We start from the raw sequence: 14,697 nt of genomic DNA, 5'->3' as shown, positions 1-14,697 counted from the left end.
ATCGACTGTATTTCAACTTGTTGCGTGTGGTGTCACCTCCTTGTAAAGATCTGGGAAATGCTGGATCAGCGCTTGTTTATATGCCACCTCATGTGTGTGTCCTTTTGGTTCATGTTATAGGTTGTTGCGTATAATCCCTTATAGGTCTGTGTGTTTTAATGTGTTATGCATAGCATGGCACAAGCGTCGTAGTGACGTCACCGCCACTTAGTGGCGAATGGCGGTTGTTGTTGATGTTGCATAGGTCCTGAGTTTTTTGTGTTTTATATGTCAGTGTGTTTTATTTATTTTTAGTCCTTGTGTATAGTTGCTTTTTATTGGCCACAGGAAATGAGTCCACGTATCATGATGTATGATATGGTAGAGGTCTCTGTCTATTTATTGTTTGTTGTGGTTCCTTGTATAGAATGTGTAACAGGTCCTCGTGTTGAGTGCTACGATTCCTTGTGTATAGTGGATTACAAGGTTTTCGTGCTTCATGTGTTACATGTCCACACATGTTGTATGATGCCTTCCATCTGTTTGGCAGGGCTGTTGGCCCAGTGACCCCTGACCCTTACCGTGTGATTTTTTCACCGGTGCTGTTTGCAATGCACCTGTGTGTGTGTGTGTGTGGGAGCGGTAGTGTAGCGGTTATCACACTGCGGCACAGACACGGCGACCCGAATTCTACTCCCGCTCACGCTCAACACCAGTGACGATTAACTGAACCGGTCCCGGGCCTCCCCTCGGTCGACCGAGTTTCAAATGAGTACCTGGTGCGGTGTGTAAACATCGCCGCGAGGGAGACAAAGGCGGTCGGGCGTGGTGCTGGCCACCCACCCCTCGGTGTACCTTGCCCACCTTCATAGGTGCTACTCGCTAACAGCACTTGCCCCAACAGTCTGTTGAGGCTGTGTGGGGGTGGGGATCTTTGTCTTTGTGTTCCCCGTTGATGAATGTGCCTGGCGGGGGCACCACCCTTACCCGTGCCATGATGTTTGTGTCGTTTTTCTCTGGCTCAGCCTGCCATGGAGGGTCTGGAGATGACGCTTGGGTGTGTCAGCCCGGCAGCGTTAGCTCCTGGCAATTATGGGATTTCATTGGTACTGCTGGCGTGTGCCGCATTCGTCGTTTTATTCGTTTACCGGTTGTCCATTCCACCGATGGGTCCTTTCCATTCGTCACGTGTTTATTATGATTATTATCGTTATCGTGGTGTGCGTCCAGTGTCGAACGCGTGTTCGCATTCACGCGTTTTTGGTTTTATTTCATGGATTGAGCAATGGCGTTAAAGCAGCCGGAACGAGTACACTGCACCTTACGTTTTAGAGGTGTGGCGATTCACCCGCGAGCAAGCGGTGCCGTGAATTGTGGCGGATTTCACGGTCAGGTTTGCGTCTGACAATCAGTTAATTTTCCCATCGCCCTGGGTGTAAAGGTTAAGGTGCAACCCGGCAATCGTTTGCCCACGCATAGACAGCACCCCTAAGGGGCCTCCTCCTCCACACTGACCAGATTTCTTGGAAGAGGTGGGAGGACGTTACTCCACGACACATGACCTGCCAAACGATTAACCATGACGTGCCCATTTGCACTTCTCCGCTGAGCATGCTGCAGCCAACAATGGCCGCAGAGGTCAGCCAATGTATAAGACACACATGAATTGGCTTGAAAGCATCTTCATATTTAGAGGACTGCAGAGCTTCAGCATGTGTTGCTCGTGCCAGCTCACAGCCTGGCCGCTGCTTTCCAGCTCACGTCTGTCGTAGTATATATAAACCTAAACATAATTCGTATTCGAATAGAATGAACGTGATGAGTTTTACGCACGCGATTTGGTGGCTTGTGTTGCGGGGCTTGAGAAACAGTCCTCGTGTAAAATCACGTCATTACTCCTCTAACGTTGCAAGACAATGTTTCACCATTCCACACGGAGCCAATTGATGGAAAGCAAAACATTTGTGAACTAAAAATAATTGGCTCGACATCCACAGAGAGCCTTTGTCCACACAAATGAGGGACGTAGTTTTTTTATTAATATTAACGAGTTGGTACGACTGAACTCTGAAACTCTATAGCGCAACTCACCGCTCGGCCGGTTGTTTTAGTCAAGTATTGCTCACTCCTATGGAGGTATTTAGTTTTTTGGTGTTTGTATTTTCAGTTTGTTATCGGGTCACTATCATCACCATGAGCTGCTGTGGAACACTCATCATCATCACCATCATCATCACAAACGCTACCAAGACGACCATCATCATTATCACTCTCTCCAGCATGTGACTGCAACCGCGAGCATGATTATTGTTATCATCACCACCTTCAGCCATGTTCTGTCCACTGCTGGATGAAGCCCTTCCAATACCCTTGTCCATCCTTTACTGCTCCTGCGCATGAGAGCTGATGTCATGACTCCATCTCCACGGTGCTTGGTCTCTCAAGACTTGTTCCTACCCTATTATCCAATGATGCCCACCGAATCATTTTTACAGTCAGTTTAGTATGTGCGCGATGGTGTGAAAGTCTGCGTTAGTGTACGTGTGTGAGTGTGTGTGCGTGTTTTTGAGAGAATTTGTGTGCAGTTGTTTTCAACGTGGAACAGGCATAGACGCAGAATTTATACAGCCATGCTCGCCTATATTATTTATTAATTAAATTGTACAGGAAAAAAACTGTTCAATGTACTACCCCCCCATAGATGTTGCTCTCTGCAACAAAGTGACATCAGATGTGTAACATTAAAGTGATGTATGATTACACTTGGACCAAAACCACAATTCCTGAACCCACCTCTACAGAATTTTTCATGCACAAGGAAGTGTCTCTCCATCCCTGGACACTTTCATGGCATGAACGCACCGTGCCAGACTCGGGTGCCAGTTTCACTAGGGCCTCTGCCAGATCTCAGAACATCGGTGGCCCCTCGCAGAAGAAAGCGAGTGAAGTGAGATGTTTCTTTTACACCGATTATAGATCGGAGATGGAGGGACGATTTCCACTTTAGTTGTTTGATGCAAGCCAGCAACAAAAAAGTTCCTTTCCCCGCATGAGAGTCGCAAGACGTTCATCGTCTCTGATAAAACCGCGCGCTGGACATGGTGCATTTTCCATCATTGCATGCACTACGTGTTCTGAATGCACTCTATACCCTGTACGGTGATAACTTAAGAGATAATATGTAAAAGAGAATAGGCTGGACACTTTCCGGCAATAATAGAGGAGGTGTTAAGATGTTCGAACGCCAAATAAACACCTGTTACAAGGCATCGTGTCTCCACGATGCCTTGTAAAACATGCAAACAAACACGATTTGATAATTATGCATTGTCCTTGGATCTGATTGCCTCCTTCATGGCCTTGTCTCACTGGTGTTAGACCAAAGAACGCCAAAAGGCACACTGTACGACCCAAACACGTGTCGGAGAATCGTACAGCGCTTCCGCGGAAACCCACGCAGAGCGGCGATAGCCGTACGGCGCCACCGTGGCAACCCACGCAGAGCGGTGAAATCCAAACTTGCGGGTTGGTGGCTCGTGTTGTCTTCAATAACCGGATGTTGGCTTACAGCGACCCTGACACTCTCCCGACGAATCGTCGTGGCGGCTCTCGTGCGTTTTTCCGTGGCAGGAAATGAAGATTTGCGCGGCGATCATCAACCTGTTCCACCTGATCCCGGCGGCGCCGCAGACCCTGGTGAAGCCACTGCTGGAGGTGGTGATGAAGACGGAACGTGCCATGCTCATCGAGGTCCGACCCCCACCAGCATTTATCAAATGGGGGGCGGGGTGGGGGGGGTGGGTGAGAGGGAGGGGGGGAGGGACTGCGGCTCCACCAGCCAGTCTCTGTGTCGTTACCCTAAAGTACGTGGTTGTCTGTGTATGCTCGTGTGTTCTTTCTACACGGTGTTTTTGTCTAAAAGTTGGAGAGGTTTACCAGCCCCTTGCACCCATCCATCTCCCTCCCCCGTCGCCCTCCCCTGTCACCCTCCCCTCTCTTCTGTTTCACTCCCGGCTCCTCCATCCCTCTCCCCTCTCCTCCATCTCCAATCCCCGTTCCTGCGTCTCCCTCCCCTGTCCCCCGTCTCCCTTCCCTCTCCTACGTCTCCCTCCTCTCTCCTCCAGGCTGGTAGCCCATTCCGGGAGCCACTCATCAAGTTCTTGACTCGATACCCAGCCCAGACGGTGGAGCTTTTCATGATGGAGGCCACGCTGAACGACCCGCAGTGGAGCCGCATGTTCATGGTGTGTGTATGTGTGTGTGTATATTTGTTCTTGTGGGGACCGGTAACGTAGTGGTTATTTCACTTGCACTAGGAACCTGTAACTGACCGGTCTTCGGCCTCCCCTTGGGCGACTCGGCCTTAATTGAGTACATGGTGCGGTGAATAAACATCAGCACTGTGGAGACAAATGCGCCAGGGCGCGGAGATTGGCCACCCATCCCTTCGTGTGCTATGCTGGTCTTCAGAGGTGCTCGCTAATAGTGCTTGCCCTGACAACCTGTTAAAGGCTACACGGGATAACTTTTACTTTGTGTGTCACAACACGCGCACACGTGTTCCGACACAGTGATGTTTCACAGTTTGATCATTGAACCGCTGAACTTACGCGGACGAGTACAAACGTTGGCGACAGGTGAACGGAATATCACGACTACCGGCGGAAGTCCTGAAATGTGAAAACCGCATTGCACGTGTCGGTGACGAGGAGAACACAGGAGCAGTTTGTGCATCAGTGTCGAGGAGCGACCACATCCGCCAACCGCAGCCGCCAGTCGCCCTCAATTAACGCTCGTGTTGGGACAGAAACGGTGGCGCGGCGTTAAAACCTCCGCGTGCCGGCCGCCCCGCGGATCGAGGTTGTCGCGAGCAAAGCTGTGCGAGCTGATGCTTCGAACGTGTTTCTGACGCAGAGCTTCCTCAAGCACAAGGACGCCAGGCACCTACGCGACGTCATCTCGGCGTCGCCCGTCCGCTTCGTGGGGCTGCTCGCGCCGGCCGCCGCCCCGCCCGCTCGGCCCGGCTCCCCAACCACCACCCCCAGCAGTCGACTCGACCTGCAGTTCAACGCAATCAAGGTGGGGGAGGGGGGGCTGCCACGGTGCGGCCTGTGAGATTGTATGTTTGTAGGGTTGAGCTTTTGTCGCACTGTACGTAGCTAACCGTGCTAATCGGAGGTGCGGGGCGAAGGACGACAGACTTAAGAGTGGCAGTCGCGATTAAAGGCCACGCAGGGAATGGATGCACGTGGATGTTTACGATGGATTTTTTTTTTATTTAACACGTAGGCTTCTACGGCCAAATATTCGTAATTAAGTGTTTTTAGTTTAGGCTGCGTAAATGGAAATGTGTCGTAAACCCACCTCCACTCGAGACAGCCAACTGGTGGTAAGGTTTGTCACGTAAACAAAACATGCCAGTTCGTTACTAGTTCAGCACACCGGTGTGTTGGCGGGTTTAACGACCCATTTATACTGACGCGATCTAACCCAAAAACCTCATGGATTTTTAATTGTATTTGTACGTTACGCATTCATCCGATTCTGGAAACGTAACTCGAGCGTCCGAGCGGGCGACCGTGTGTGGCGCGCGCAGATCATCAGCATTCTGGTGAAGCACGACGAGAAGTGGCTGCCGGGCCAGCCGGGGCTGGTGAGCCACCTGCGGCGCGTGTGGGTGAGCGACGCTTTCCAGGAGCGCCACCGCAAGGAGAACATGGTGACGTCGCACTGGAAGGAGCCCAAGCTGCTCTCTTTCTGCCTGCTCAACTACTGCAGGTGATGCAACACGCGCACGTTCGCTCGCTCGCTCTCTCAGTTGCTCGCTCGCTCACTTACACGCTCACTAATGAGTTCACTTAACCACCTAGCCACACTGATTGAGTCGCAAGGTCGCTAACCCGTTTACTCACTGACGCGCTCCCTTTTCCACCACCGTCCGTCCCTCTTATTCACGTGATCACTCATATGGTTGCTCTGAGGTTGTCTAAATCCCTCGCTCACTCAATTGCTCACTCACGAGCTCACTTAACCCTTTCACTCTTACCCACCCTCCCCCCCACTCGTTCACTCACTCACTCACTCATCTGCCCACCCACCTGCTCACTTGCTCTCTTGCGCACTTGATAATCCCCTCTCCCACCCACAGTGAGGGAAATAGATTGTGGCGTTGCAAGACCATGAGGTATGGTGAGAGCATGGAGGTGGAAGGGGGGGGGCGTGGTTTACCTCACCCAGATATTTAAGAGACCACAGCCGATGCTGCCTCTGCTGATGATGGTAACAAGGACGGTGACGGATCGTCGCGTTGGTATCGCGTTGGTGGCTGTGGCGGCGCAGGAACCACTACGGGGAGATGGAGCTGCTGTTCCAGCTGCTGCGGGCGTTCACGTCGCCACTCCTCTGCAACGTCTCCTTCCTCAAGGAGTACATGGAGGAGGAGCTTCCGCGCTCGTACGGCGTCGTGCACAAGAGAGCGCTCTTCTTCAAGTTCGTCGAGATCTTCCACGACGCTACCTTCCCCGAGGAGCTCAAGGCGAAGGTACGACTGCGCCATCTCCCATCGCGCGCACATCTGTCACTCGGCGTAAACAAAAAAATATGACACATTCCGTCAGCCACTCGGCCTTCTGGGAGTGCATAATCCCAGGAGCGTTGCTTTAACACACGCAAACTCTGGACCGGTTTCGATATCCAGTGTCTCAGGCTTTTTTTTTATCAATGCTGGTGAACTGCCTGACTTTAACACTTAGGCTTTCGCGACCAAAATCATCCATAATACAGGTTTTTTGGGTTGGATCTCATAAATATATAAATGTGTCATTAAACCCGCCAGCTGTACTTACTGGCGAAACGTCGTACTCAGATTGTAAATGTTGTGGCTTGGCTCTCCAACACACCAGTGTGCTGTACTAGTTACGAATTTGCATCTTCTGTTCACGTGACAACCCTTATTAATTGGCTGTGTCGGGTAGTGGTGGGTTTAACGACACATATATTTACGTGATCTAACCCAAAACACCGGTATTATGCCTGACCTTTATAATCGTTGTGGGGAAAACTCATCACGTGCATTAGTCTGCTGTGGTGGATCCTGACCTCAGATGTCCTTTGTGCTGCCCCCCCACCTCCCTCCGCCCCCCCGCAGGCTCTGCAGCACATCCTCATCCCTGCGTTCCAGAGCAGCTTCGAGAAGGCGGAAGGAGAGGCTCTGCTGGGGCCTCCCAACCCCGAGGGCGACAACCTGGAGAGCATCAGCAGCGTCTTCATCAACAAGGTGGGCGAGCTCGGCGCCGCGTCGGCAGCACCGCTGGCAGCACGGTCGGCTTGAACAGCGCCCGTCAAAGATCCCGTGACGTTATTCGAACAAGAGTGGTATTAGGCCACGTGTGCCGGCGTCACGACCCACATTTTTTTTCGAATTTGATCAGTCACTCGCAAATGACTTAATTGGGAAAAACCGTACAGCAACACAGCCCCCTGCTGGTAGAGTAATTTCCTCTTGCAGCCTGGTGCTGCGTCCGCCATTCGCCGCAGAGAGTCAGCGGCCACTGGGGGTCACCCACTGTGGCAGTATTGCAGCAGGGATGTTTGTGTGTGTGTGTGTGGGGAACTTGGGTGTAATGGTTAGCGCACTGTGGTACGGACCCGGCGACTCGTGTGAGAGCACTGGGGAGATTAAGGCGGCCGGACGTGGCGTCAACCACGCCACTCACCCCCTCGTGTGCCGTGCCGGCCTTCATAGCTGCTACTCGCTAACAGCACTTGCCTCAACAGTCTGTTAAAGGCTACACGGTTGAAACCTTTGTCTTTGGTGTGTGCGGTGGCGGCAGGTGCTGGAGCCCGAGAAGCACGGCGAGATGCTGGACTCGCTGCGGATCGCCGTGCTGCAGTTTGCCGCGCTGCTCGTGGAGCACGCGTCGCACCACATCCACGACAACAACAAGAGCCGCAACACCAAGCTGCGACGCCTCATGACCTTCGCCTGGCCCTGCCTGCTCAACAAGACGTGCGTCGACCCCGTGTGCAAGTACCACGGCCACCTCGTGCTGGCCCACATCATCGCCAAGTTCGCCATCCACAAGAAGATCGTGCTGCAGGTGACGCTCCCTTTTAACGATGATGATGATGATGGTAATCAACCATTCATAATAGGGCACCACGGTGGCTAGGAGATGTTAACTAACCTTGCATGATATGCAGGAGGTCGTGGTTTCGATGCCGACCCTGTTTCACCTGCTGTATAGTTGCAGTTTGCGTAGATTTTTCTCCGGGTCCTTCGGTTTTTCCCTCCACATTTAGAATCGACGTGCGTTTAGAGTATTTGGCCGCTATAGATTTCCACGTCATAAGCCACTTCGTTGAGCTATCATTTGTGACCAGGTCGCTTATGAAAAAGAGCCACATAGCTCAATGGGCCTTGCTTACCTGGAAAAAAAGTGTTTTTGGGTGAATGTTTCGTAAACCCACCTCCATCCGACACAGCCAATGAGTGAGGTTTGTCACGTGATCAAAACGTGCCAATCAGTTACTCCTTCAGCACACCGATTGCAATCGCTTGGTGATGCTGGTTACAATCACCAAAGGAACGTCGTACTCAAATTGTAAATGTTGTGGGTTTGCTATCCAACACACCAGAGTGCACAATAGATTAAAATGTAAGAAAGTCACGAAAAAAAAAAAGTATATCAGTCCTATTTTTCAACACGAAATGCCTTGGCAAGGCAGCAAAACAACAACAACACACAAACCCAGACCACACCAAGACAACGCACGGTCGCTCAACAAAATGGCACGTTAAAATTGGACTATCGATGTGCAGGTAACGACCAAAGTAACAAATCACAAAAGTAAGACGTTCGATGTTCCAGAACATTGGTGCTGTTACGCCGCAAGGTTTTGTCACCTCTTGCAATTCGCTTGAAAGCCACGCCGGCGCCGCCCGCATCGTCCCGCAGGTGTTCATCAGCCTGCTGAAGGCGCACGCGCTGGAAGCACGTCTGGTGGTGCGGCAGGCTCTCGCCATCCTCACGCCGGCCGTGCCCGCGCGCATGGAGGAGGGCAACCAGCTGCTGGCGCACTGGACGCGCAAGCTGATGGTGGAGGAGGGCCACACGGTCCCGCAGCTCGTGCACATCCTGCACCTGCTAGTGCAGCACTGCAGGGTCAGCTGCTCCCTCGTTCACGCACGCACGCACGCTCGTTCACGCGCTCGCTCGTCGCGCGCTTGCCCGCTTCCTTATTCGTTGGCTCGCGGCGTCGATGGCACGCTCGCCGACTCGTTCACTCATCCCTTGGTTTGCTCACCTACCCGCTTGTTTGCTCGCTCACAAGTTATTCATTTAAATTGAACTCTTCTCCGAACGTAAACGTTTTGAGATTGCAAGATTAGCATTCCCTTGCGCGTTTCCTAATTCCCTACCCCACACCCCCCGCTCTATCTCCGCTCCCTGGCTCCTCCCCCCTCACTTGCCTTTATAGCCTCTTGTTACAGCAGCCCTTTTGCCCACTTCAGCAATTGTTTCTTGCTGGGGTTGTCCCACATGATGATGGACGATTGTGTTGCGCCCGAAGCGTCGTGATTAAATGTATTATATTTTTTATACCTACGTGACTTTACCGAAAGAACCAAAGAGTATGGATCCCTGCAGTCACGAAAACTTCAGATCTAGATTAAGAATAGTCTCACCGCATGAATGTTTTCGTCATCATCATCATCGTTTTCCACTGTCGATCGATTGCCCAAGACCTCTCCATGCAGTCATTGTCGCTCGGCAGAGGATCCTGCAATGTCACCATTCGATCTCGCTCTTGCCCATGAACCGATCTCGTCGCCATCTCTCTGGTTATTGTCCTCTAAGGCTCACTCTCACTTTTGGCTGTTGGTATCAGCCGGAATCGCCATTGCAACGAATGGCTGATGCCAAGAGAGGGATGGTAACCGAATGGGTCGACAATTTAAAAAGGGATGACGTTTGTGGTGAGACTATCCGTGTCATCTCAAACCGTTGTTATATGCGAGGCTGGCTAGGCCTCCCTTACACTGCACCGCCCCCCCCACCTCCCCTCCCGAACCCCCACGATTCTACCATTTTGCCAACTCCACCGGGAAATGTATTGGATTCCAGAAACAGAGTTGCTATTCGACTCTGGTCTCCTAAACACACCTCCTCTGGCGTGCGCATCACGAAGGGAGCGTGCGTTGCGTCTCTCGCGTGTGCCGCCGGCCCCGGTGTGCAGGTGTACTACCCGGTGCGGCACAGCCTGGTGCAGCACATGGTGTCGGCAATGCAGCGGCTGGCGTTTACGCCCAGCGCCACGCTGGAGCAGCGCAAGCTGGCGGTGGACCTGGCCGAGGTGGTCGTCAAGTGGGAGATGCAGAGGATCAAGGACGCGCAGGTAGGGAAGGCTGGGGCGGGCACACGTCATTTCGTGTTATCCACCAGCTGGTGACGACATATCGATCTCCCTCTATAGCTAGTGTCTGTCATCTGTACATGATATCTACAGGCAGTCCTTGACTTACCACCACCCGCACTTACGAAGCAGCTTCCATGAAATATTATTTTTTACATTGACTTAAAACGTGAACTCTCACTTGCAAATCGAACCCGCGGCACTATTTTGTTCAGCTGAGCGATCCTCCGTGAGATGTGGTGAGTCGGCCTCGTGCTGGGAGTGAGTGTGTGTGTGGGCAATTGAATTCAGTAGATTATCGCGTTGCGACTTGCGTACCGTTTGACTTACAAGTGGGCCCCAGGAACAAATTATGTTCGTAAGTCGAGGACTACCTGTATTCATAACTGACCAAAGCACCCAGAATTTCCCCCCACCCCTGTTCTCATCACCCCACTAAGGCTAAGCCAGCGCTGAGCCTGGAGAGTGCTTGGGTGGAAAGTACAACAACATGTTTGTCTTTGTTCAGCCGGAGGAGGAGGACACGGAGCACCCGTCCTGCTCTGACGCAGCTGCAGCGGCAGCGGCGCTTAAACGAGGCCTCCCTGCGGAATCGACGCAGGACGTCAAACGCTTCCGCGTGGCCACTGCGACGGTAAGGGGCCGATATCGTGGGTCCGTGGGGCACCAGCTAGGTGTTTTAATAGCGCGATGCTGTCTGGAAGACGCTGTACCGCAGATGTAGTCTGCTAGCTTTACGGGCGGGTGAGATGCTGGCGTGTGCTCTCCCACTTGAGGAACCCGCGGTGTGGTCTTTGGGCCGTGACGTGGGCACGCAAATGGGCCTACTCGCCTCGAATGACGTCACGGGGTCTTTCACGTCCGGTGAACAAACCAGGGGCGGCCTCGCGGAATCGAACCCGCGAGCCGCTGCGGCAACTGACTTGACGGGCTACCGTCACGTGCCTTGTCTCTGGCACACAAAGACAAAGACTCCCCGAATAGCCTTAACAGACTGTTGGGGAAAGTGCTGTTGGCAAGCAGCTATGAAGGCCGATGCAGCACACGAGGGGGTGGGTGGCCAGCACCACGCCCGAGCCGCCTTTGTTTCCCGAGTGGTTATCTTGACACACCGCACCAGGTACTCATTTGAGGCCGAATTGACCTAGGGAAGGCCTAGGACCAGTTCAGATGATTGTCACTGGTGTTGGCTGTGAGCGGGAATCGAACTCGGGTCACCGGGTTCATAGCGCAGCCGCTAACCGCTACACTACTGCTCCCCACTGTTGCACGCACAACATCAAAAACCGCCATTCTCCACTAAGTGGCGGTGATGTCACCATGACGCTTGTGCCAGGCCATGTGCACCTTGAGGCCACGTGAAGTGGCGAACGCCCGCTGGCAGGAGGTCACGGGGCAGACCCAGGTGCCACGGGTCGACTGACTGAGATGACTGAGATGACTGGCTGATTGCACCACCTGTGCCCCCTACTCACACACGCACGCACACACACACCCGCACACGCTCACACCTCTCTCTCCAGCAGCCCATTGGGCGCAGCCAGGTGGTGCCGGTGGCAGAGCAGTTGGCGGCGAAGCCGATCGACAAGCAGCATACCGACACGGTGGTCAACTTCCTCATCCGCATCGCCTGCCAGGTAAACCGCGGTGCAGCCAGAGGACCGATGAGGAACATGTCTGGCGGTTGTAGCAGTGGAGGAGGAATGTTGTGAATAATTATAATAATGACAACTTCTATGGCGCTGTAACTACGGTGCTGGTGTAATGGTGCCTTTGACCTAATTTGTCCGGTATATTGCGAAGCTAAGCCAGATTGAGCTTTGGATCGTGCTCTGATTGGGGGAAACAGGCATGGTGTAGACTTTTGCAGTGCGCGGTTTTCCACAGAGGGCCGTGCGGTGAAGTCAAATTGTTGTCCTGTACTATGCTTCCAACATCTATGCTTGCCCGTCTTCGTTCAACCTGCACTTACCAGCGTGGTGATGTACACGATGAACCTTCGTTGGAAAGCGTTCGAGAGAGGGGGCAGATTTGAAACTTAACAATGTGGTGCTTAATGCTATTTTTGATAGAGCCGTGGCATCTCAGAAACACTTTACACACCATCAGCGGCTCGCATCTCACTTCCATCACATTTCCTTAAAAGATATTTTTGTGTTTAGTCTGTTGTCATTCCCCCGCACCTCCGATTAGCACGGTTTGGCTACGTACGGTGCGAAAGAAGTTCAACATGCATACGTACAACACATTTTTTGAAAGGGCGCACCTCCCAGTAGCAGCTGGCCCTGGTGCAGCACAAGGTGACTCAACGCCGCCTGCCATTATGGGGATGTATGTATGTTTAACGTCTTTCATTGCCGTACGTATCTATGTTGAACTTCTTCCACCAGTCTAAATAAAGATTCTGTAACGTAGTCAACCGTGCTAATCGGAGGTGCGGGGCAAGGACAAACAAAGCCAACACGAAAAGCGGTCCTAAAGAAATGAGCTTTCAATTTAGAATGTGATTGCGATGATTGCTGCCGGGTATAATCCCAAGCGGGGTACGTATGACGCTCGCACACGCTGGCCTTGTCGTTGAGAATTACGTCAGCAGACCTTTCACTTGCACCGGGAAAGCGAACTGTGCGTAATTATTATTTGACAGTGAACACACCCGCACGGCGATAATCAGCGCGGTCTGCCGGATTCAAACCGCGAACCCTCCAGGGGCCACCATTAATGTTACGTTTAGCGCCACGGTGGCAAGATATTAACTACCTCGCCTGGTATACAGGAAGTCGAGGGTATCACTCCCCGTGGTCGCGTGGATTTTTCTCCGCGTCCTCTGGTTTTTTTCCCTCCACATTAAGAATCGACAACATGCGTTTAAAGTGATTTGGCTGCTATACATTTCCACGTGAGAAGCCACTTCGTTCAGCTACCATTTGTGGGCCAGGTCTCTTCTGAATAAGAGCTGCACAGCTCAATGGGCCTTACCTGATGGTTAAAAAAGCGTTTTAAGAGTTTTATAGTTTACGTTAACTCCGCGGCCCTCAAGGAGAGTTGTGTTTCCGTCGTGGGTGTCGCGGCTCCGTCGCAGGTGAACGAGACGACCGGCACTGTGGGCTCTCCGGGCGAGCAGCTGTCTCGCCGCTGTGTGATGCTGCTCAAGACGGCGCTGCGCCCGGACATGTGGCCCAACGCCGAGCTCAAGCTCCAGTGGTTCGACAAGCTGCTCATGACCGTCGTACGTCTCCCCCACGTCTCCCCCACCGTTCCACAGCGACGTCATCGTCGTCATCGTCGTCACCATTATCACCACGATCGTCGGACTTGTACAAATAGTGTCGTCGAACTACCAGGATCATTCAGGGTGTGGCGTGTCTCTCTAGTGTCCTCGAACTACCAGCGTCATTCAGGGGTGTGGCGTTGTCCCTCTGTATCCATTTTTCAACGAAACCCCTACACTGTGTAGGTTTTCGCTGTGCGCCCCAGGCTGCCGGATATTAATTTTGAGAAGCCCAGGTCGCTGGATGAGAAACATAAGTGAATTACGTGCATGGTTGTCGCGAGCCTCCCTACCACGGTCTTGCTGCAGATTTGTCGCTCGGTAACTTTGGAAAGTTTCGCTCCACTGGCTGGGAACTTCTTGGGGAATTGAACAATTTCAACCCTGCTATTTTTATTTAGCCCTTGCACAGCTTGCTTGTTCTCTCTTCCATTCTCTTCCCTCTTGTCGCTCCACTCCTTCCCGTCCCTCCCCTACCCTTTCATGATCCCTACGTACCCCTCTATCGTGGTCGTTGTTGCTCATTCCTCATCTAAATCATTCCATTGTCACCGTTTCTTCAACGATGTCAAGAACCTCGAGTGAAGGCGCTCTATAAATATAAAATCAGTTTCGGTTTTCGTCCCCCCTATCACACACTAGCATTGCTGACCTCTTCTCGTGCCGTTTAACCCGTGGCTGCGTCACAGGAGCAGCAGGCTCAGGCGAACCTGGCGAACATCTGCACGGGCCTGGAGGTGCTGGCCTTCCTGCTGACGGTGCTGCCTCCGCCCACCGTGCTGGCGAGCTTCAAGCCGCTGCAGCGAGCACTCGCCGCCTGCATGAGCTGCCCCAACACCAAGGTGCTGCGCGCCGTGCAGGGCCTGCTCTCCCGCCTCATGAGCAGCTTCCCCACGGAGCCCAGTAAGTGCTGTTGCGAGTCTCTCGAGCGCCCCGAATCGATGACTATGCTTATAGAAAAATTTTGATAATGATGACAACGATTACAGAGATTTTTATAACGACAACGAGGATTACAGTGGTTTTTATCA

At 52.6% G+C, this 14,697-nt stretch overlaps 1 protein-coding gene across 8 annotated transcripts in view; it reads left to right on the top strand.

Moving 5' to 3' along the window:
- The window catches only part of TRRAP (transformation/transcription domain associated protein), a 143,069-nt gene that overhangs the window by 30,035 nt on the left and 98,337 nt on the right, over positions 1-14,697 (top strand). For 3 of the 8 annotated variants that reach the window (XM_078872757.1, XM_078872755.1, XM_078872753.1), the window contains exons 32-45: positions 1,005-1,085; positions 3,610-3,729; positions 4,104-4,223; positions 4,894-5,058; positions 5,576-5,757; positions 6,319-6,520; positions 7,127-7,255; positions 7,812-8,078; positions 8,937-9,143; positions 10,219-10,377; positions 10,904-11,029; positions 11,919-12,032; positions 13,478-13,624; positions 14,356-14,569. In XM_078872757.1, the coding sequence (XP_078728883.1) occupies positions 1,005-1,085; positions 3,610-3,729; positions 4,104-4,223; positions 4,894-5,058; positions 5,576-5,757; positions 6,319-6,520; positions 7,127-7,255; positions 7,812-8,078; positions 8,937-9,143; positions 10,219-10,377; positions 10,904-11,029; positions 11,919-12,032; positions 13,478-13,624; positions 14,356-14,569 (2,233 nt within the window). The remainder of the gene's footprint in view (positions 1-1,004; positions 1,086-3,609; positions 3,730-4,103; positions 4,224-4,893; positions 5,059-5,575; positions 5,758-6,318; positions 6,521-7,126; positions 7,256-7,811; positions 8,079-8,936; positions 9,144-10,218; positions 10,378-10,903; positions 11,030-11,918; positions 12,033-13,477; positions 13,625-14,355; positions 14,570-14,697) is intronic. The other 5 variants (XM_078872756.1, XM_078872754.1, XM_078872759.1 and 2 more) reach the window with 3 other exon arrangements.

The sequence above is a fragment of the Lampetra fluviatilis genome, chromosome 35, assembly GCF_964198595.1.
Source record: "Lampetra fluviatilis chromosome 35, kcLamFluv1.1, whole genome shotgun sequence".
Lineage (NCBI taxonomy): Eukaryota > Metazoa > Chordata > Hyperoartia > Petromyzontiformes > Petromyzontidae > Lampetra > Lampetra fluviatilis.
The sequence above is the reverse complement of the archived record's forward strand: the minus strand, read 5'-3'. Positions and strand labels throughout refer to the sequence as shown.